Raw genomic sequence first — 22,870 nt, 5'->3', positions numbered from 1 at the left:
GATAGACTTCATTTAGTTCCCGTCTGTGTTTAAATGGCGAGGAGAATATTGACTTTTCTGGCTCTAAAAATGTAAGCCTTTCTTTATCCCTCAGAAGGATCATGTTAGAGTGTTTTCTTTCAAAGAGAAAATGTGCCTCCTTTAGAGAACATTTAGTTGTCCATCTAAAATTAGTGACTTTTGGTCATTGATTTAGAATTCTTGAGTACTACCAAAGGTAGTTTTCCTGGTGCCCTTTCTTCTGCTTTAATTCATTCACTCAGTCATGCAACAAGTACTTATTGAGAACTAATATTCCAGGCACTCTACTTTGTGTTGGTTATAAAAAGGTGAACAGGTTTGTCCTGGAAGAGGATTTGGTCTGCTACCCTTACAACCTCTAATGGACTTTATGGGAGCTCTTTGTAAAGTAGTATACTTAGAGTCATTAAAAAATATTATTATTCTGGCTATAGTTATAAATATATTTTGAGGTGTATAAAAACAGCCTTAACTCCACCTCTGCCTGGAATTGCCATCCCTAGATTTCCTCCAAGCAGCATCCCTTGTGTCTAGTGGACAGCAGTCTGTTCTGCAGAAGTGCCCGTCGTTGATTGCTCATATGAAATTTACTTGGGCTGATCTCTGGTTGAATCTGTTAAGAAATCGAAGCTCTCGGTGCCTCTGCTTTTAATACAGGGGAAGAGATTTTTCCTTAGAACAATCATGGCGATGTAACACTCGCAGCCGACTAGCGGCACAGAGGAAAAGTGCTGCTCGGGTCTGAACTGGCGAGGCAGAAAGCTGCAGTGACAGTACTTGTCCCTATTACAGAGCACTGCTTTGCCAGGGAGAGCTGGACGCAGCAGAAAGCACCGCACAAAAGAACTTTGGTGGTGCAGTGCCTGTGTTTTCATTCAAATGGGCTAGTAGCATGTTTATTCAGCGCTGTGCCTCTGCGGCGATAAGACCCGCTTCCTTCAGATGCCCTGAGCTGCTGTTTGTTTAGCTGCAGAACTTAATGAGTAATGAATGTGCTTGTCTGGCTGATAGAAAGTATTTCCACAGGCTGCGTCTGTGTTTATAGAGAACCAGAGAGAGACCACAGGCAGCAATTTGTCGTCTTAGGTATCAGCAAAGTCTTTTAACAACTAGAGGATTTATTTTTAACTGCTTGACTCAGTGTTTGTCAGATGATTCGGACCATCAAACTGCAGATTGAAGTGCCCAGAGCAGGGGAAGCTGGAATGGCAAAGGAAAGGGGCTGGCTGGGAAAAGGGGTGGGATTTCAGCATCACCGTGCCTCCGCAACTCTGCCTCCCGATGTGGGAGAGTTTACGGCTTCCAGCAACATGAGTGTCTGTGCGGGTCAGGCTGGGAACCCAAGGCTGATCAATGGCTGCCTTCAGCTGGGTAAAGACATAATTGCCCACTGGTGATTGGGATATTGTGAGGAGGCGCCTGGCACCCAGGGACCAGGGTATTTTGAGCTCCGGTCTCTGCTTATCGGCAAATTGAGCTCTTCTCCTGCTTGATGCTGCCTGTCTCCAGAAGCTCTCACCATGATCGATAGCTCCAAGAAGCAGCAACAGGGGTTCCCAGAGATTTTAACTGCTGGCGATTTCGAGCCATTAAAAGAAAAGGAATGCCTTGAGGGGAGCAACCAGAAAAGTCTAAAGGAAGGTCAGTGTTTCTGTGGACTGAGCCAAAACTGCCAAATTCCTGTTCCCCCTCAGCCAGCCTGAGCATGTCTGTCTGATCACCATGCCCTGTCTCTCTCTGTTCCCTGCTGTACCTTACACCGTCCAAGTACTTTGAAATGAAAGCTTAATGCTGTTACTGGTAGCCCTCTCTAAAGATTCATTAACTGATGGAACTCCAGGGATTTTGCAATAATATAGTAAGGGGACTTATGAAGTCAGTCCTCGTTTTACTGAAATCCTTCCAGGTTCATTTTGTATGTTTTCTTATATTCTCCAAATTTTTTTGACACCCCCCCCCCTCGCTCCTTAGGAGAGGCCATTTCCTTTTTAATATTATTCAGAGCACTGCTTCTTTTATGTTTACAAATACATAATTGCAGGAAACTTAAATTTTTTTCTAATTAGCATGTTTATGGTTTTTAGTGTTTCAAACGAGGAAGGTAGCTAGCTCTTTCTTAATTGTATCTCTAAATCATTGGTTTAACTGGTTATAATGCATTCTGCAATGTTTGTTTTTAAACACACATTGCAGTTTTGTGGTTTTGTAACAAAGCAAAGAAGAAGCTTAAGAATACCATCAGTTATTGTACAGGTACCTACTGATTAGTTTATGGGCATTGCTGACCTGGGTCCTGGCCTGTTATGGCAAGACCACTGCATGGCATGCTTTACCGTAGCAGCTGGAGCTCAAGGGCCATGGTATAAAAAATTAGCATCTCTAGAGAATAAGTTTTTCCTAAATTTAAGATGTGCAGATCATCTATCTCAATACTTATTTAATCTGAAATTTCATTTTCTAATGTTCTTTGGAAGGAAAAACCCCATCTTTTTCATTTTATCTGCTTTCAGCTCCTGCCATGAGCCACCCCCTCACCTTTCCACTCGCTCTTACTCATCTTATACAGACCCAGAGAGTAAATGTAGCGTTATCTGCCTAAGTAGCAGTTTGAGCTTCTTCCAAAAGGATAGTCCTCCATTTTTTAAAATTTAAATTCTTTATTGTTTAAAGTATTAGATATGTCTCTACCCCTCTCCCCCATCGACCTCTCCCCTGTATTCCTCCATTTTTGCTCATTTAGAACATGAGCATGATAGTTTATTGTAGATTTAAAAGATAATAATGAGAAACAATAGTTGGACTTGCTAGAGTTGAACTACTTTCGGGTATAGGTAGAAAAACATCTAGATCGAAGCAGATGACACACAATGAGGTATAAATAGCTGTTGCCAAGAACCAAACAATGGGTTCCTCTGCTTGTGCACAGCAGGCCTTACTGTAAGTCATTATAGAAGCAATACCGCTGGAGTTTTTAGGAGACATTCTGGTGACTCACTAAGGAAAACGTAATATTTTTTAATCATTCACTTAAAAAAAAAGGTGAGAAATGATATATATTTCATTTAAGTCAAGTTCAAGTGTTAAGCTATTAATGCTTAAATTTAAAACAATTTTTGTGCTACTTGAAAACCTGAGAAAGGAATAGGAAAAATAAAAAGATGTCACAACAGCAGAATATGATAAAGAAGCATAGAAACCAAGGATTAAAATTATAGGGGAATTATCAACAGGAACAGCAAAGTAGAGTTGAGATAATTACATAATGTATGGATTGTTTCCCTAACAGTCGTGACCATGCTTTCTGTTTATACATGTGTGATAGTATGATGTCAAAAGAGCAAGATCATGGACTCTCAAGTGAGATATATATACTTGGGGTCAAATCCCAGGCATACCATTTTCTAGCTCTGTGATCCTGGACAAACTTTGTGCAATGAAGAGAAACAATATTTACTTCATAATGTTTTTATGAGATGCCTGTTTTAATGCCAGCTTATCATCCCTCTTCTTGTTGTTGTTTTTTTAACTTTTGTTATTTTCCCCTTCTATTTAAAATTAAATTGAGATCCTATGTACATTGACAAATATAGAAGTATTCTGTATTTTACTGTCATGTAACTTCATGGATATAAAAAGGTAAGGGGAGAGAACTTAACATGTTTTAAAACATTCCACAGAAAGATTGGATGATAAAATTCACCTGTGTCTCCACCGTTGCACTGAACTGGGTTTTGCTTTATATTTCAGCATATTGTGTTTCTACTCAATGTACCACATTTTCTGGTACAGGTAGAGCTGAGGACAAAAAAGCATGTAGAGATGCTGACGGTGATTTGCTACTGGAGTAGTATGAAAATACTTTGGTTCCCATGCAAGATTGAACTGGTGAAATTTAGTGTGTCACAGTTACTGCTTACAGGTGAACACCAAAGGTCAGCTTCTCAAACTCGTAGGATAAAACAAGGAACAAGCCACTGCACAGCTTTATCTGTTTTTAAGCATGGAGTCAGCTGTATTAATTCATACAAGTTGGCTACAGTTGTTTGAATACTAAAATGCCCTAGTTTATTTAGATCCTAGACTGTTTTGTCAAAAGAGACAAATATATAAGTTACTGTCAGTAATGTCTAATGGTTTATGCCTCATCTGTTAAGGGAACGCACAAAATATTTATTATATTTTATATCAAGACTTTTATTTTCCATTCATTTTTGGGAAAGTTGGTTTTTGGTTTTATTTTTATGAAAGAATAACCTTTGGAGTTATTCTTAATGTCTGGATCATAAATTTCTAGGTAATGAAGAAAAGATAAATTTGGGTCCATTTAGTTCTGATCAGAGACACAGCTTGGTCTCACTGGTGTTTCTGATATGTGTCTACTGTAGGGGATTAGAGGTCTACTCTGCTTCTCAAGTTGTTGGTCTAGTTCTTGTTTATATTGGATATTTTGGAATTCTTATTATTGCTGAGAGTACTAATTAGCTGAAATAATTATTGAGGGGGATGGGAGAAACAGACTTGTCAGCAGCAATCATATGTTTCAAGAGTTTGTGTGACACCTTAACAGAAAATTTAGTAATGCCTATTGAAAATGTTTGTATGTACTGCCAATGAGTAGTTGTCATCACATGCCAGAGAATTGTTTGGATAATAAAGCATTTCACCTCACACTTTTGCTAATGCTTGTATAAATTTTTTTATAACTATGTCAACCCATGTGTGTATTTGGAGAATTTAATTGTTTTTTGCTTTAGACCACCATAGCAATAAATGTCATGAATTCTAATCAAATTCAAAATAGGAAATTTTCCCTAGGAAAATTTAGAATCTCTAAACTTTTGCCAGGGCAGCATTAGGGATTCTTAATTTTTGCCTTATCCACTGAAGGGTTAGGACATTTTCAAATAATGCTCACCATGAATGAGATTTAAATTTAATTTTTGATTCTGTGGCTAAAGGAGGATATTATAAATCATTGACTTGACAACTTGAGAATCAGTAATTATGACTTTTGAGGGAAATCAAATAAATTGAGATGATTTAATTCACATAAGTGGTTTAGTATAACTCATTAATAATATATTGAATTATAATACCAATGCTACCACCTAATTATATCCCATATTTATCAAGACAAAATGATAGCAAATAGAAGAATTAACATTCAATATACAGAGCTCTCTAATGGTAAAAATGAAATACCACAGAAAGAAAACTGGGTTGTGTATTAATTACCTGGACTGAAGTAACTTGCATTCATTGTTTTTTAAACAAAGTGATTTCTTGCTCAAAACATAAACCTAAGTGGATTGGAGAGCGTAGTCAACTGTCCTCCAAGAAGTGACTTGGGTAACTGGGCCTCTTTCATTGTGTGGCTCAGTCGTGGGGAAGGAGTTACAGATTTGGAGGACTTCATTCCTAATCTGGCACAGGCTAGTTAATAACAGTTGAGATAATATCTGTAAACGTTTGTGGTACATTGTGTAGTAGACAGTGTAGTACATTAATGTGGTATACTGGGACATGGCTACAGTAGATCTATTTGTGGAAAAATGCACCTTTGTCTGACATATTATGAGTAATCCAACCTGAGGAAATAGATTAAATAGGTACCTTTATTGAGGCACCAAAACTTTTTTAAGTGATGAAAATTATCTCAGACATACTCTACCTATGCTGTCCTTTAGCCACATGTGGTTATTTAAATTTAAAATAATTAAAATGAAATATAATTTTCAAAAATTTAACTCCTTAATTACATGAGCCACATTTCAACCACTCAGTTGCCATATGTGGTTAGTGGCTACTATTGAACAGTGTAGACTATAAAACATTTCCATCAATACAGAAAATACTATTAGACTGCTCCCTCCTCCATGCCTTTGCTCACAACATTCCCCTCACCCTAGTTTGCAGGTACAAAGTGTCTTAAAACCTAATCCTCATGCCATTTCCTAAAGAAACTTACTTGATCCTGTCAATTAAAAAATAGTTTCTTCTCTCCTGTTAACTTGATCTGCATCTCTTTAAGGCATTTCACCTTTTGCCACTATGATATATATCTGTGCTATCTTCATTATTAGACCATAGTATCTCTTGGAGATAGAATAATTGTTTGAATCATTTAATATCTCAACCCCCAGTGTCCTGCATCTCATCGACACATTATTATTATGCAGCAATTATTTAAAGAGGATTATATACAGCTCTTCCTCTTAAGCAGAATATAATTTGAACTATTATCTTCAGATATAATTTATAACTCAATTATAAGTTCATAGCTGGCCCAAAATATAATGTATTGGTGTCTTAAAGCATTGTTGTGTACAAAATATTTGCCCATGCATACAGTGACACCTAAATCATTACTAGACTACTAGAACTATTATTTAATGTTTGATTTTTGTCATCTGCTACTTCTAGCTGCTCTCCCTTTTCTGATTTGCTGCTTCTAATCTTCTTTAAATTAAGCAACAAATTAGCAAGATGTAATAGTGGAATCCTGATTCTGTTGTTGATTCAGCTGCTATGTATTGAGCCACAGCAGAGAAACAATCAAATAGGCCAGGGGTCCTCAAACTTTTTAAAGTGGGGGCCAGATCACAGTCCCTCAGAGAGCTGGAGGGCCGGACTATATGAACTACTAATTCCTACTGTAACACCTCGGCTGCGCTCACTGCCCAAAAAACCTGGCGGGCCGGATCAGACTCCTCTGCGGGCCGCATGTGGCCCGCGGGCCGTAGTTTGAAGACCCCTGAAATAGGCAGTTGAAATAAGGCACATTACACATGAATTTTAAAACATCTATTTTGAGCCTGCACCGGTTTGGCTCAGTGGATAGAGCGTCGGCCTGCGGACTGAAAAGTCCCAGGTTCGATTCCGGTCAATGGCATGTACCTTGGTTGTAGGTCGATGATTCTCTCTCATCGATGTTTCTAACTCTCTATCCCTCTCTCTTCCTCTCTGTGAAAAATCAATAAAATATATATTTTTTAAAAAACACATCTATTTTGATTTCTCTGGGAATTTCTTCTTTATTTTCTGCCAGTTTTCTACATAATTGAAAGTGTTGTACAAGTGAGGTTTCACTAACTTAATATGTTTTTTTTAAGTAAATTTGAAAAGTAAGGTATGGTCTTTATAATAAACTAAAGGCCCAGTGTGCAGATTCGTACACTGGTAGAGGGTGTGGCCTGCAGGGATTGGCCTGCTGTGGGAGTGCTGCTCATCTCAGTCAGCTGAGTGGCCATGGACCTGCCCTCCTGGTCAGCTGAGTGGCACTCCCATTGTGGGAGCGCACTGACCACCAGGGGGCAGCTCCTGCATTGAGTGTCTGCCCCCTGGTGGTCAGTGCACATCACAGCAACTGGTCGACAGGTTGTTCTGGTCATTGCACCGTTCAGTAGTTGGGCTTTTATATATATAGATTTCCTCTCCCCAGAATGTGATTCAACATTTTTTTAAAAAAAACAGCATGTGCTACTTTTGAGATGAAATTATATAACTTAGTTTTTTATTAGAAATAATTTTGTTTGGCAGAAATTTGTGCTTCTACACAACATCATGCCAGAAGTTATAAACCTCTTTTAGCCACAACATTCAGGGAGCTCATAGTCTAAAAAACAAGAAACTAAATGATAATATAGGAGTTAAAATATGCACACACTTAAAGGAGATACAGAAGAGAACCATGTCCAAATGATTTGGTCCAAATGAGTGATGATTACCAACTGTGAGGGCCAGCCTGTCTCCTGTGTTTCAGAACTGTAGTCATCTCTACCCCTGATGTCACCAGTGGGAAAGCCCCTTACTACTTCCATGAAACATATTCCTACAGGGTTCCCTATCTCAACTAATGGCACCTCTGCTACCCATTGGCTCATACCAAGAACCTAAATGAGAGTGACCTCCTCCTCCTCACCAAATTCTGTTACTTAATCTGTCAGTTCTACCTCAAAAAAAATATTTATCCACAACACTGTCCAACCACAGGTACCATCCTTCCTCAAATAGTCTTTTTTTTTTTCTTTTTTTTCTTTTTTTTTTAGTTTTAGAAATATAATTGACAGCATATAAAAAGTTTAAGGCATGCAGAATAATGATTTGACTTAAATATATCATGAAATTATTATCATGGTAAGTTTTGTCAGTATTCATCCTCTCATGTGGATCTATACTAATAAAAAGGTATTATTATGGTAATTAGACTGGGTCAACCAGATATCTTCTGGTCGTTTGGTCCTCCTTCCAGACAAAGCCATGGTGGTGGGGACCAGGCAGAGGCTTTTAGGGGCGATCGGGCAGGTTAGCAGGCAGAGGCAGTTAGGGGCGATCAGGCCAGCAGACAGGCAGGTGAGGAGTTAGGAGCCAGCTGTCCCAGAGGGATGTCTGACTGCCAGTTTAGGCCAAATAAACCGGCAGTCAGTCATTCCCTGAAAAGTTCCGGATTGGAGAGGGTGCAGGACGGGCTGAGGGCCCCTCACCAAACCCCATGCACAAATTTCATTACCAGGCCTCTAGTATTAAATAAAAGGAGAGAGTATTTATAGAAATCTTTTCTCAATTAAAGATAGACCTGCAGCTGATTCCTCCCACATTCACCCCTTTACTGAGGCCTGCCTCTGTCTCAGCAGCATGTGGTACTCCTCTCTCCCTCTGTTATTCTCTCCCAGAATGCCTCTCCCTGCCCATCCCAACCCCAACCCCACCCCATTAGCCTGAACTGCAACTCACCCTTCTACCTGCGTCATCATGCATGGTTGCTATGATATTAGGATAGCTCACAAGTTATGACAGTTTTGTGTTCTCTTTATGTTTTGGTGGGGTGTGTGTGTGTGTGTGTGATGTGTGTGTGGTGTGTGTGTGTGATGTGTGTGTTCATGTAGGTATATATATATATGAATGGCTATATGTAGACATGCATGTGTGCATGCATGTGTGTGAGTCCCACTCCTGAATCCACAAAAGGAGAAGAAGGACCAGGATACTGGGCCAGGATGAAGTGACCTCAAGAGAATAGCATGTACTTTGTATAATGGGAAAAATTGGAGGTAAAGAACATTCTATTATTTCCATTTCATTGTTAATTGTCCTTTTGTTCAAGGAGCCTCCATTAGGAATTTACATCAAGACATTTCAGAATCTTTTATACAGCATACATTTTCCCATTCCAGAGGAATTAGGAAGGAATTCAGGGAACTCACAGCCAAAACTTATGGTAATAATTTCAGAGGAATTAACTTATAACTTACTTCTACCTACTGCCGCACAGTGAAATTCTAATATAGTGGAAGAATGTAGAATTTCTGATTGCCCCAAAATAAGAAAAATAAACATTATATCCTTTTAGAACCATTAAGGGTAAGAAATCTAGAAGTTCAGGTACAGAACCAGCATGTTACTACAGATTAAATAATGTCTGATAAATTCAAGTATTTTTTAATCTTTGTACATTGCTGGTGATCAGGCAATTAAATGGATGATTTTGTTTTTGAAGTGTTTGTGTTGTTATACTTCAATTTATCCCATTGTGTACTTTATTTTCACTACTTTTTAACCAAATGAGATTTTTTTAAAGTGCATACATGTACATATATAATCCCTTTTTATATGTTGCCACAGGCTAATGTTATTTCTGCCATTCTGTACCAGGCCCCTGGCTTGACATCACATTGTCATACCACGAGAAGTATACTTAAATTCATTCCATCATTTGACAAAAAGGAGAAGGGAATTTGTGTGAAGGTATGATCAGTTTAAAGAAACATGCCCCATTTTTAGCAGTCTGTTTCCATGGTAACAGAAGCAGCAGCCAACTGCAGTTATCAAAGTGCCTGTAAATTTCCAAGGCACAGTGTTGAAAACATTGTCTTCCCGACCTCATGCTGCAGATTAATGCAGGAAACCTACAGTGTGTTAGCCTAGACTGTCAACATTTTACTTTTTACTTCATTTTTGTTCTTTAATTCCTTATAGATGGTAAAAGCTACATTCTAGACTGTGACCTCCTTACCAGCAAGGTTCGGTCAGTGGTTTAGAATTCTGCAGTTTGTACCACCTGCCTTTTCCCCCTCAGGACAAACCACCATTTTATTTTTGGCCTCTTGCTTTCCATTTTCTAAAATTACTTAAAGAACCTTTTTTTTTTATTTTTTAATTGGCAAATTAGACCCCTGAAAATACAATAAATCTGTAATCTTTGGCTGCTACTTTTTATCATCTATGAAAGTACTTAGTGTTTTTCTCAATGCAGCATGAATTTCACATTAATTGTAAGTGGAGATGAAAAGAAATTAGTATCTTCCGGTTTTTTGTGGTGCCCTTTATTCCTTTTCCCTTCACCTGCCCTTTTTAGCCTTCTTGTACTCTTCAGAACAATGTCATTGCATTTTTTCTTTTGTTCTACTGCCAACATCAATTCAAAAATACCCCAAGCCTCAAATTCATATAACAAAGCAAAACAGCATTAGTTCTGCCCCATGATAATCACTTGCCCATAGACAATCCTCTTGGTGATTTATTCTTAAATTTGGCATAGTATTCTCTTTCCTTAGAAAATAGTAACTTAATTATATACTAAGTATACCATGCAAAACTGAGTAAAACATGTTTATTAAAACTTCTATGTGGTGAGCTTTGTAGAAAGTGTTACAATATAGGATGAGGGATAGAAGGGGAAATAGAGGCCAGAAAAAAACAACAAAACCTAGAATTCAGTATGACCAGGAATATATAATGTAGTTGTTATTGTAGTTATCAAATTGTTAAAAGATAAAGACACCACTTGTGATTAATGGAATTGTGGTGGTGAGAGGGGAGAATGGGTGAGAAATAAGGAAGTCTAGTTACTGTGTAATTAATTTCTTAAAGTCCTTACTAGCAATTTATCTTTTATAAATTAAAGTAAAATTCACATAACATAAAATTAGCCATTTTAAAATAAAATAATTCAGAGACATCTAATGTATTCACAGTGTTATGCAACCACACCTCTCTCTAGTTTCAAAACATTTCCATCACCCCAAAAGAAAACCCTGTAACCATTAAACATTTACGCCCACGCTCTTTTCTCCCCAGCCCCTGGTAACCAACAATCTGAGCTCTCTGGGTTTACCAGTTCTGGATATTTCCCATATCTGGAATCCTGTAATATGTGATCCTTTGTGGCTGGTTTCTTTCATGAGCATAATGTTTTTCAGGTTCTTCTATATTGTAGCATGAACCAGTATTTCATTTCTTTTTATGCCTGAATAGCATTTCATTGTATGGATAGATGACATTTTGTTTACCCATGCATCTGTTGATCTTTTCCCACCTTTGGCCTATTCCCATGTGTGTACATGTATGTGTTTGCCAGATTTCAATTATTTTTAGTTTACCTAGAAGTGGAATTGCTGAGCTGCAACTGTTGTTAGTTAAAATCTATACTAATAATAGATAAATATGTAAATTATCCGTTACAGTATCACATCAGGTCACCACCGGATCAGCAGGCTGCGTCCCCACCCTCTGCTCAGGCAGCTGCAAGGCGGGGGCGGGGGGGGGAGGTTGGGTGGATAGGATACGATAGGAGGGGATAAGAAAGGAGAGGGAGAGAAAGGCAGGCCTGCATGCAGACAGGCCAAGAGGAGAAACAGAAATACAGAAAGGGAACAGGAGAAAGATGCAGGAATGGAAAGGGGAAGGAAACTCGGGGCTGCACACAGGAGGGGGTGGCAATCGGGTGGGGGGAGCAGGTGTGCCTGGTGAGGGGAAATGGGGGAGCCCCGCCCAGACTCGGGAGAAGGGCAGTGGCCCCTAGCATGGGCCATTGGCAGGGAGGCGAGGCACCTATGGGTCTGGGGTGGAGTGGTGGGTGGTGCCTCTCCCCTCCTGGGGAGAGGTGCTCCTGCTTCGTGGCAGCAGCGCCCAGGTGGCGTGGATCTCAGCCACCCTCACTGGGCCAGGCATCCCAGGCTGGGAATGGGAGCAGGACAGTGGTGAGGAGGCCGGGAAGGGGGGCTGGTGAACACCTGGCCGGGGCTGAGCCCTGGGCTGCAGGTTGACACTCCCCCTCCCAAAGGAAGCTTTAAGAAGGGAGGGAGGGAGGGAAGAACTTTATAAAGGAGTCAGTAGAGAGTAGCGTTAAAGAAGGAACGAGGTTGTATCAGTGAACTCTAGGAGCTGTAATGACAATCAAGTATAGTTGTGTACTGAGGACAGATTTTAAAAGTAGGAATCAAAAGAAAAAAGATAAATGATAATGAATAATTAGGCAGGTGGATAGATATTAAAACAGTGGAAGTAAGTAGAGAAGAATGTATGGGAGAGGTAGGATGAGAGAGAAAGAGGGAGGGAAGAAAAGTTTTAAAGGGGAGCCAGTAGAGCTTAAAAGGAGAATGGGAAGAAGGAAGAAATGGGGCAGGGAGCAAAGCAGGTCCGAGGGAGGAAGTGAAGAAAAAACAAGGTGGGAAGGAAGGAAAAGGGGAGGGAATCGAGGGGTAAAGATAAAGGAAAGAAGGAATGTGTGGAGGCAGGGAAGGTAGGAGAAAGATGGGAAGAAGGATGATGGAACAGAAGTAGGAAATAAGGAGGAAAGAAAAGTTTATAAATGATGAGTCAGTAGGAAAAAAGTGTTACATAAAGGAGAGAGAAAAATTGTGTGAGAGGGAGAAGCCAGTAAGGAAGTCAAATACAATTGTGTATGAAGGGGATAAGATTTTTTAAAAAAAGTTAATAGGGTTGACCAGGCCGGTAGGGGAAGGCAGTTAGGAGGATTAGGCAGGCAGGCAGAGTGGTTAGGAGCCAGAGGTCCTGATTGCAAGAGGGATGTCCAACTGTTAGTTGGACATCCCTCAAGGGCTCCCGGATTGAAGAGGGTGCAGGTCAAGCTGAGGGACATCCCCCAATGCACAAATTTTGTGCACTCAGCCTCTAGTCTGTATATATAAAACCCTAAGTGACCAAACAACTGGTTGACTGGTCGCTATGATATGCAATGACCACCAGGAGGCAGATACTCAATGCGGGAGCTACTCTCTTCTCCCCCCCCCCCCCCCCCCCGCCCCCCTCGGTGGTCAATGGTGCTCCTACAGCGGGAGTGCTGTGCAGTTTGACTGCCCATTCCAGCCACCCACCACTCCCGTGATAGCCACTCACTCCCTCAGTAGTCCTGCAGGTCCGATCTCTGGAGAATGGGCCAGACACCGACAGACCTGTGCCGCTGGCACGATCCCAACAGAACCATCAGCCTCGGGCACCACAGCCGCTTCCCTCCCTAGACACTCTGCAAGGAAGAAATGATATAAAAGTGTCTGCCAGGTGGCTCCCCACAACTGGTGCAAAGGTCAGCGGGACAGATCCAGATTCTGGGCTGGGAAGGGCATCTCACCACCTGCCCAGAGGGCCGATTGCAGTCGAGTCCCAGCCATCCCCACCCACCTCAGGACAGGTGCAAGACACAAGGCTCACGGCTGGTGAGAAGGAATCTCCTCTGCAGTGACTGGGCACGAGCCCATGGCAGGAGCAGCAAGGGCCAGAATGAACAGGAGTGGCTGACCACGCTAAGGGACCACAGCAGTGCATGAATTTGTGTACCAGGCCTCTAGATTATAATAATAAAAGGGTAGTATGCTAATTAGACTGGACGACCTTCTGGATGAAGCCAGGGCCAGAGGGAAGCCCGTGACCCGGGTGCCTGCCAGCTGCCAGAGTAAAACTCGGGTCTCTGGTGCCTGTGGGCAGCCGGAAGGAAGCCAGCCTGGGTGTGTGCCGGCAGCCAGAGTGAAGCTCGGGTCCCAGGTGCCTGCGGGCAGCCTGAGGGAAGCCAACCTGGGTCCCTGGTGCCGGCAGATGGGCGGAGGGAAGCCAGCCTGGTCCCAAGTGCCAGAAGGAAGTCAGTGCCAGCAGCCAGGGGAAAGGCCTACGAATTTCATGCATCAGGTCTCTAGTTTTATATAATAAGCTTTAAAAAGAACTGCCAAAGTTCTGATTTCATATCTCGTGGTCTTCTCTTATAAAAATGATATAGAGCCAGTGAGTGACTTGCCAGCTTCCTGACTGACTTCTCTCCCCCAAACTGTTGTCATTATTAGTTGGAGCTTTTCTGTAATAAATAACCATGTTCTGTAATAAATAACCATGTTTCTTTTCAACTTGCTCTTCACCGCCTGCAGTGATATTTCAGACCTCCTTTACTGGCTTCAAACTAATTTTTCCTTCATCTCACTTTCAACAGATGACCTTTCTTCCTCCTTCTCTGAGAAAATAAAAGCCATCATTTGGACCTCCCAGACCAAATCTATAAACCTATCTACAGCTATCTCCAGTCCTTGCTAGCCTCCTATAATGATAGAAATGTCTCTTAACAGAGGCTGTTCTTGTATGCTCTGCACCTCCTTCCCTTCAAGGGACCGGCTGCCTCTTAATCTCAATTGTTCATTTTCACCCATATTCATTTCCATCCTTTCTCTTCCTTTCTCTTTCCTTCCCTTTCCTCTCTCTTGCTCTTCATTAGTTATAAACTTGCTCAAGTGTGTTCCAACCTGTAGTTCCATGCTTTCTCAAGCTTTTCACCCTCTTTCCTACCCTTCATGAGCAACATCTTGAAAGTATTGTTTCCATTAACGTCATTCACACTCTGGTTCCTTCTCTATTCCTTCACCTCCTCCAGTATGACTTCCATTCATCACTCCAAAAAGTAGCTCCTCCATGTACCGAAACAGCAATACTTAACCCTGTTGATCATGAATCCCTTCTAGAAACACTTTATACACACCCTTCAGGCTCCTCCTCTCCCAGGCAGCTTCCTCTGTCTCCTTTATTGGATTTTCATCCCCTAACCCAGTGGTCGGCAAACTCATTAGTCAACAGAGCCAAATATCAACAGTACAACGATTGAAATTTCTTTTGAGAGCCAAATTTTTTAAACTTAAACTTCTTCTAATGCCACTTCTTCAAAATAGACTCACCCAGCATAGTATTTTATGGAAGAGCCACACACAAGGGGCCAAAGAGCCGCATGTGGCTCACGAGCCGCAGTTTGCCAACCATGGCCCTAGCTGATCTATAAATTGTTAACTTTTTTAAAAAAATATATTTTATTGATTTTTCACAGAGAGGAAGAGAGAGGGATAGAGAGTTAGAAACATCGATGAGAGAGAATCATCGATCAGCTGCCTCTTGCACACCCCCTACTGGGGATGTGCCTGCAACCAAGGTACATGCCCTTGACCCGAATCGAACCTGGGACCTTTCAGTCCGCAGACCGATGCTCTACCACTGAGCCAAACCGGTTTCGGCTGCCTTTTCTTTTTCTATTCTCTACATTGGCACATACTACATAAGTCACAACTTCCAAATTTCAATCTTCTAGCAAGACCTACCTTCTGAAATCTGGACCCTACCGCCAGTTGTCACTTGCACATTTCTACTTCCAATTCAGACATATCCGAGACTGGACTCCCTAATGGCCAATTTGTGCTCATTATCTCAGTAAATGGTCTACTTGAGTGCTTAAACAATACATAATAAATGTTTGCCAACCGACAACTTCATTCATTTATATATCTGTTTGAAAATATTTTTTTAAAAATCAGGTTCTGTTTTTGGCCTGATACTGATTCAGAGTCAATACATAGTCAATTCCAAGAATGTTCTTTAGTTTTCCATCTTTGCTTTTACCTCTATTTTACCCAACAGTTTCTTGACTGCTCAGGTTTTTTGTGTTTTGTGTTTTTTTTTTCACCTCTCATGATTCTGCAGTTTTTTTGTCCAGCATCTTATAATTAAATAACATACATTGGATCCTCTCTAGCTTGCAGACAGCTGCTCATCTGCCCGCCCCTCTTCAACTCACCCTCCTTCATACCCCATAACTAACTATTTATAAAGAGTTGCCAAGATCATGGCTGCCTGCCATTCTGCTTCCTAGGAAGTATTATTTCTGCCTTGTTTTTATAATATAGTCTTCAAATATCCCCTTGCAAACCTAGGCTAAAACTATGCTTTGTTTTGGCTTATTCAATTCATACTGAATCGCTATATGTTATTATTAAAATGTTGCATAATAGGGTTGTTTTTTTTCTTTAGAGTGAAAAAGCACTTTAATTACATCATAATAAAGCAACATTCCAAACATTCTACTTATAGAAACAAAAAGGAATAGACATATCATCTGGGTTCAAAAGCAGCTGGGAACTTTGAAGTGGATATAAGTATTACGTGAAAGACAGCATGATATTTTAAGGTTTTTTCATACTGAAGACTAATCCTAAGATTTTGTTCTGAAAGCACTTTAAACAATTTAAGAAGCAGGAGAAAGGAACTAAAAGAAGGTAATTTTAAATATCTGAACTATTTACGATGCTGAATAAGAATGACATTTTATCTTTACCATTAGATAAGCTACCTTTCATTTTTGTAAATGGTCTTTAAAATTAAATTTTACTTTTCCTGTATAAAAAAAAAAGAGCAAGTTCAAACACTTCTGTTGACACAATATTGTTTTTATTCATTCTAACAAGGAAAATGCTAAGTAGAATTTTCAAAATTATATGCATTTTTCTTTGTTGAAATGTAATAAGATACCATGAATGTTAGCCCTAAGAGATAACAAGACACATCACCTTGGGAAAAATCCAACAATTAATTAAAAATTTTATCTCTAAGTGCAATGGATATAAAGTAGTATGTATTTATATTCTCACTCATCTATAATTTCGAAGTTGATACATATGTCATGGTCAGCAACTGGCTCTAGAGCCTCCTCTCCTATTGATGAGGACCCTTTTCATGCCTTTTGTGAGTTTTATCATCAGGAAATACAGAACTATTAGATAATTCTGAACTTATAGGACCTGATTTTGCACTGAGAATACATACTAGCTTTATAGTGAGAATATACATACTTAATTGCTGCCTCCCCTTTTTGGAGAAAATTAATCAGGTTTAAACCCAAATATTTTAAACTTAAGAAATTCTTAGGACCATAAGTTTGATTATTTTTGTTTATACATTTTTCAAAGATAAAGATAGTCTTTGAAAATGTTCAAAGGTGAGCATTTATAACATGAATTCTATTTCAACCCTGTCACTCTGTCCTTTGTTTTCTGAAAAGATGTTACTGCTCACTCAGTGTTTTGAATTTTTTCTTCTCCCTGAGAATTCTATAGACTTGTAATTATTGGCAAGATGGCCATGGAGGATACTGGATTTCTGTCAATTAACTAATTAGAATGGAAGCTATGTCAGTCCAGTAGCACAGTTCATCAACTCAACTAGGCACACAAAGAGAATACTCGTGGGTTCAGTTTTCAGACCCAAGGCCATTGCTCAGGAAACTTCTTCTTAGGCAGCTGTACTACCATCACTACCCACTTGCCACCGTAGAAAAGCAGTGTTGGACCAGTGCGTAGTCTTGAGTTTTTAGAAATGCAATCTTGTCAACACAGGCAGTGTCAGGTTTTCCAGAGATCAGCCAGTTTATTCATTGTTCTTAAGAAACTTAACTGTGCTACATATGCAGTATCATGCAATGATCTGGGCCTTCCCTGTGCAGACATGAAAGTGGAGGCTACTACGAGAGGAAGAAGATCTCTAGGCTTAATTCATATAAGTCCCAGAGAAACTTGATAAAAAATATTGATCCCAACCATGAATGCTTCTGATCATTAAGAGAGGGTCTTCTCCCTTCACAGTACTGGAAAGCCAAATTCTGCCCAATTCTAGTTCTCCCATGTAGTGGTACAATAAGCTGTACACATCATTCAAGCCTTGTTCTTCCCAGCCTTCAGCATTCTGTAAGATGCAGATATAATTTGTTATTTTTTTATATATATATTGAATTTTTTGTGAATGTGATGAGTGGGAAGTACTAAATAGAAGTTTGATATTTTCCATAATTATGAGCCTGTCCCTATTTGATGGGTACTCTTTATAACCATTAGTTGTTCTCAGAAGAGCCTCTATCAGGTTATGAGTGACTTTGTATATTTAATATCAATGAATATTATAATTGTTTTAACATTAATCCTAAGTGGTAATGTACCCTGGCTTTTAATGGTGTATATTGTGCCTCATATTTAGTAGAATGTGTCCAATAATGCCCACTTATTGTGATAGATTAAAGCTAAATCAAGCATGTCATTAACAGTCCTAACAGCGTGATTGGTGATATGACTCTCCTTCCATTCATGTTCTTCATAAGCTCTCTATAAAGAGCCAGGGTCCATAACATCCAAAATAACCGAACAACTGAAGTCAGTCTCCTGCAATCAGTGCAGGTGCAGTGACCCAGCACTAACTGCCGAGGGGGCTGCAGATCAGGCCCAGAGAGAAAAGCAGGGTCTGATTCACAGCCTCCGTGGCAGCTGTTGATCAGCTCTTGCTTCTCTTTCTCTCCCGGGCCTCGCCAGCAGCCGCAGGGTGGGTGCTGATCAGCCCCACCACTCTCATCAGGCCCGGAGGTAGACTCAGAGACACTGACTGGCATAGAAAATGGCCAATCAGAACCAAATCTGGGTGAACTGTGAGGAGCCAGTGGCTGCCTAGGAGGTGGAGCTTTTGATGCTGAGTGGCATAGAAACCAGCAATCAGAACCAAAATCTGGGTGATCAAGGAGCCAATGGCTACCTAGGAGGCAGAGATTTTGATGCTAACTAGCATAGAAACTGACTAATCAGAACCTAATCTGTGTGAACTGCAAAGGCAGAACCTAAGGTGGGGACTGAGGAGGGGTTTTAAGGGCAACAGCTGTTTAGTGTAAGGTGTAAGAAAGTGGTTCAATATTTTAATGACCGGTTTGGCGGTATAGTGCATATGGCTGACTAGCAGTCCAGATATAGAGATTATGTATTTTTGTCTGCCAAGAGCATCTCCTCCTGCTGAAAAGTGCCCCTCCCCCCCATTTAAGCAATCCTATCCTATATAATCTATATAATCTATACCATGCTAATTAGATTGGGTCAACCAGCCATCTTCCAGATGTCTGACTTCCTTTCGGACAAAGCCACAGTGGTGGGGCTGAGGCAGAGGCAGTTAGGGGCAATCAGGATGGCAAGGGTGGACAGTTAGGGGCAGTCAGGCAGGCAGGCAGGCAGATAGATAGAGGCAGTTAGGGGCGATCAGGCAGGCAGGCAGGTAAACAGTTAAGAGCCAGCAGTCCCAGATTGCGAGAGGGGTGTCTGACTGCTGGTTTAGGCCCGATCCCTGTGGGATTCCTATGAGATTGGGCCTAAACTGGTAGTTGGACATCCCCCAAGGGATCCCCAATTGAATAAGGTGTAGGCTGAGCTGAGGGAACACGAATTTCATGCACCAGGCCACTAGTGTCTTAATAAATGAACACGCCTTGGAAGGCTGCCTGCCATACTGCTTTGTGGTATAATGATATTACTTATTGGGAAGATTATATAGGCATGATGAGAGCATTGATTGGAAAATTGATCTCTCATCTTCTAGGGGTAAGGCTTAAGTTAGATTGACTGTTTTGCCATCAAACTGGATAGGAAACACAATTGGTTTGCATTTGTGTTTTGTTTTATTTGAACAGTTGATGATTGGTGACATGCATTAATTTTGTGTTACCCTTGTGGTAGCAGATACCTTAACACATCAGCATGAAAGTATGATTTCTAATCAAAGATGATGCAGTTAACAGGGTTATTGTCAAGGTGCATGAGGGCAGTTGACCAATATACAATCAGGAGGTGCTTCAAGACTATCAAGCTGTTGCCTTCAGTGTTGGTTTGCACATCAATTGGTTGCAAATGTATCCATCATTTCAAAACACCTTAGCCCAAAAATATATATTGCATTTGATACATTTCTCAAGTGTGGTGCTTTGTTTGTTTGTTTGCTTGCTTGCTTGCTTTAAACCAAAGAAGGGGATTGATGTTTTCATTACCCTTTATATTTTACTCCTTTCTTTGAGATCTCCCTTGGGAGAAAAGAAAGATACTGCTAGAGATTCTCCAACAGACGTGGACCACCGTGTTCCAGAAGTGTCAGCCTTTAAACTGGACATTGTTCTGACCTTTTTTTCCTCTCAGTATTCCTTTTCTTGGAATATGGGATTCTACCTCTTGAATATGACCATTAATTTCAGACAAGCATTAACTTTAGTATTCACAGAAGAATGTTAGAGTATGCAGCCATTTGGGTGCTATCAGATTCACAGGTCGACTCTGGTTATTTTTGTTCCTAGTAAAGTACAGTGGGAACACACTATCCTCAATAAACTGTAAGTTATCAAGGAAAAGATCTTTGTGTTAGAGCATAATTAATCTAAAATATCACTAAGCATTTTAATATGAGAAACATGTGCATACATTTTTTTTTACTATTAAATTTTGCTTTTGCTTGTGTAATAGAATCTTATGTCAATTGCTTCAATTCTAAATGGGATGTCATGAATCTTTATTAAGTACTGAAAAAAAACTTTTTTTTTCAGTACTTAATAAAGGAAGACATTCATATCTACCAGTGAATTTAAGAATGCTTTATAGCCTACTTTCTTTTTGAAATATACCTAAGATTGTGCTTTGCTCTATAGTCAGCACATGGCAAGCAAAAAACAAAGGCTTGAGGGCCATAGGCCCTTTGTCTTCAGGCCTCAGGTTTGTTGCAAGTAGGAGCCATCCATGCATTGCATTTGAGCCTAGGTAAGAGACTGGTCTAAGCTAGCTCCTGTTCCCGCCATCACCCCTTATTAGAAAATTCTCTTATTGTCCTTCCATACATTTAAGAAATATACATGGGGCCCGAGCCGGTTTGGCTCAGTGGATAGAGCCCATGGAGTGAAGTGTCCTGGGTTTGATTCCAGTCAAGGACATGTACCTTGGTTGCAGGTTCCCCGGTCCTGATCGAGGTGCTACAGGAGGCAACCAATAGATGTGTCTCTCTCACATCAGTGTTTCTCTCTGACTCTTCCCCTCCCTTCCACTCTCTCTAAAAATCAATGGAAATATATCCTTCCTTGGGTGAGGAGTAACAAAAAAGAAAAAAAGAAATGCACATGGAAATTTATTTATTTTTTTATTTATTCATTTGCATATTGACAACCCTTAAGCAGATACTTAAAATCCTAACCTTGGTTTTCCTCAAGGTTTTGAAATAAAAATAAAAGTGGAAACTTAAAATTTAATGTAAGGTAAATCAAGGAAAAAAAATTTTAAAGTTTCTTCATATATTCCTCTTTTGAAATTAGCTAATTTTCCAGCTAAAATTATAGAGATGCTATGAAAGGAATCCACTTAAGAAATTGAGAACAAAACTTTGTTTTTATTAAATTGGCAAATATACACATTTTGTGATATACCCTGTTGTTGTTTTTTTTATAAGTTCTAATGATTTCTTTTTATTAAAATTGTAATGTGTCAAAAAAATTGTAATGTGTCTATCAATTTGTGACTTCCTTAGAAGTTGTAGAACGAGCTATGGTTTCTTATATTGTGCAAAGATTAGTAAACTTTAAATTCTTAATTTAGAAAATTTCCCTCAGATTGTTAGTAATACCTCATGGGTCTAATTTTTATTATGCAGTTAACCTTCATTAAATCAATTTAAAATTTGTTCCACATGGAGTAAATCCCTCCAAATAATTCAATATGTTCTTAAAATACATTTTTGCCATAACCAGTTTTTTAAAGAAACCAAGGAAGTTTTAGAAATCTCATATTTCTATTTCTACAAATAAGACAGTATATAAGCCAGTTATTTTTATTTATTTGGCAAGTACTATGTGATAGTATTTAAACAACAAATAATTCGCTTTATTCAGCAAATTAACATCATTAACTAACTTAACACAAAGTATTCGGAGAGAATGTCAGTGTTCACCAAGCAGGCAGAAATCATGAACTGATTCTCCTTTTACAGGTTGGATGGTGCCAGGTAGTATTCGTATTCCATTATGAATTAGAAGATGTTTAATAAAGTTGCCACCTGCAGTTGCCTCTGAACTCCAGTGATAATTATTTCCTTTTCACAGTGCTTCAGCTGAGGCTGCAACAGAGGCGGACGCGGGAACAGCTCGTGGACCAGGGCATCATGCCACGTAAGATTCAAGTGTCTGTCTTCTCTAATGTAACAATGGGCATGTCCAAGAAGAACCTGTATCCATGTAATCAATATGTAATTACCAGATAAGTTTATAAGAAAAACCAGGCTTCAGCATTGCCAACCTAATTTAATTATTGAAAACTCGATGCTTTTTAAAAATTGGACTCAAATTTTTTATTATATGGAGGAACACCTTTAAAACTCTATAATTAGGCTTCAAACTGCAACTGCTGTTTTAGTTTTAAATAATTGAAGTAATCCTACATAATGGATCCAGTGTTACTTAGACTTGCAAAAGTAGCATATAAAATTAACTCAAAACCTTATTCTGTTTTAAATCATTTAAATTATCTTTTATGCTATAGTATGGGCTGTAATATTAATTGTGTTTTAGTTACAGGACTAATAAATACTCTATTTATAGTAAATAAAATCTTCCTTGCCTGAGTACAGATATTTTCCAACTAGCTATCTCTAAGCTTCAATCCTTCATTTTTTGAGAGTTGGTTAATTTTAGGAAATTTGTCCAGGTTGTCTTCTTTAACTTTAATCATCAAGTAGAAGATGATGCCATATTTTAAAGGGGAAGAGTGGTGTTTTTTTTAGGCCATTAGGATTATTTATATGGATTTTTTCTTTAAAAAGAAAGGAAGAAAGGAAGGAAGGAAGGAAGGAAGGAAGGAAGGAAGGAAGGAAGGAAGGAAGGAAGGAAGGAAGGAAGGAAGGAAGGAAGGAAGGGAGAAAGGAAGGGAGAAAGGGAGAAAGGGAGAAAGGGAGAAAGGGAGAAAGGGAGAAAGGAAGAAAATTACAA

The 22,870-nt window shown here is 39.6% G+C and overlaps 1 protein-coding gene across 6 annotated transcripts in view; it reads left to right on the top strand.

Annotated features, from left to right (window-relative positions):
- Positions 1-22,870, top strand: part of MRTFB (myocardin related transcription factor B) — a 177,725-nt gene that overhangs the window by 103,903 nt on the left and 50,952 nt on the right. For 5 of the 6 annotated variants that reach the window (XR_014794803.1, XM_084881107.1, XM_084881111.1 and 2 more), the window contains one exon: positions 21,989-22,054. Coding sequence is in view for 5 of the 6 variants with exons in the window: in XM_084881107.1 (XP_084737233.1) it covers positions 21,989-22,054 (66 nt within the window). In the remaining variant the exon portion in view is untranslated. Of the gene's footprint in view, positions 1-1,320; positions 1,663-21,988; positions 22,055-22,870 lie in introns of those variants that run through there. The other variant, XM_084881109.1, reaches the window with a different exon arrangement.

This window comes from Pipistrellus hanaki (genome assembly GCF_964339955.1).
Source record: "Pipistrellus hanaki genome assembly, chromosome: 4".
Classification (NCBI taxonomy): domain Eukaryota; kingdom Metazoa; phylum Chordata; class Mammalia; order Chiroptera; family Vespertilionidae; genus Pipistrellus; species Pipistrellus hanaki.
Note: the sequence above shows the minus strand (reverse complement) of the source record. Positions and strands in the feature narration are given on the sequence as shown.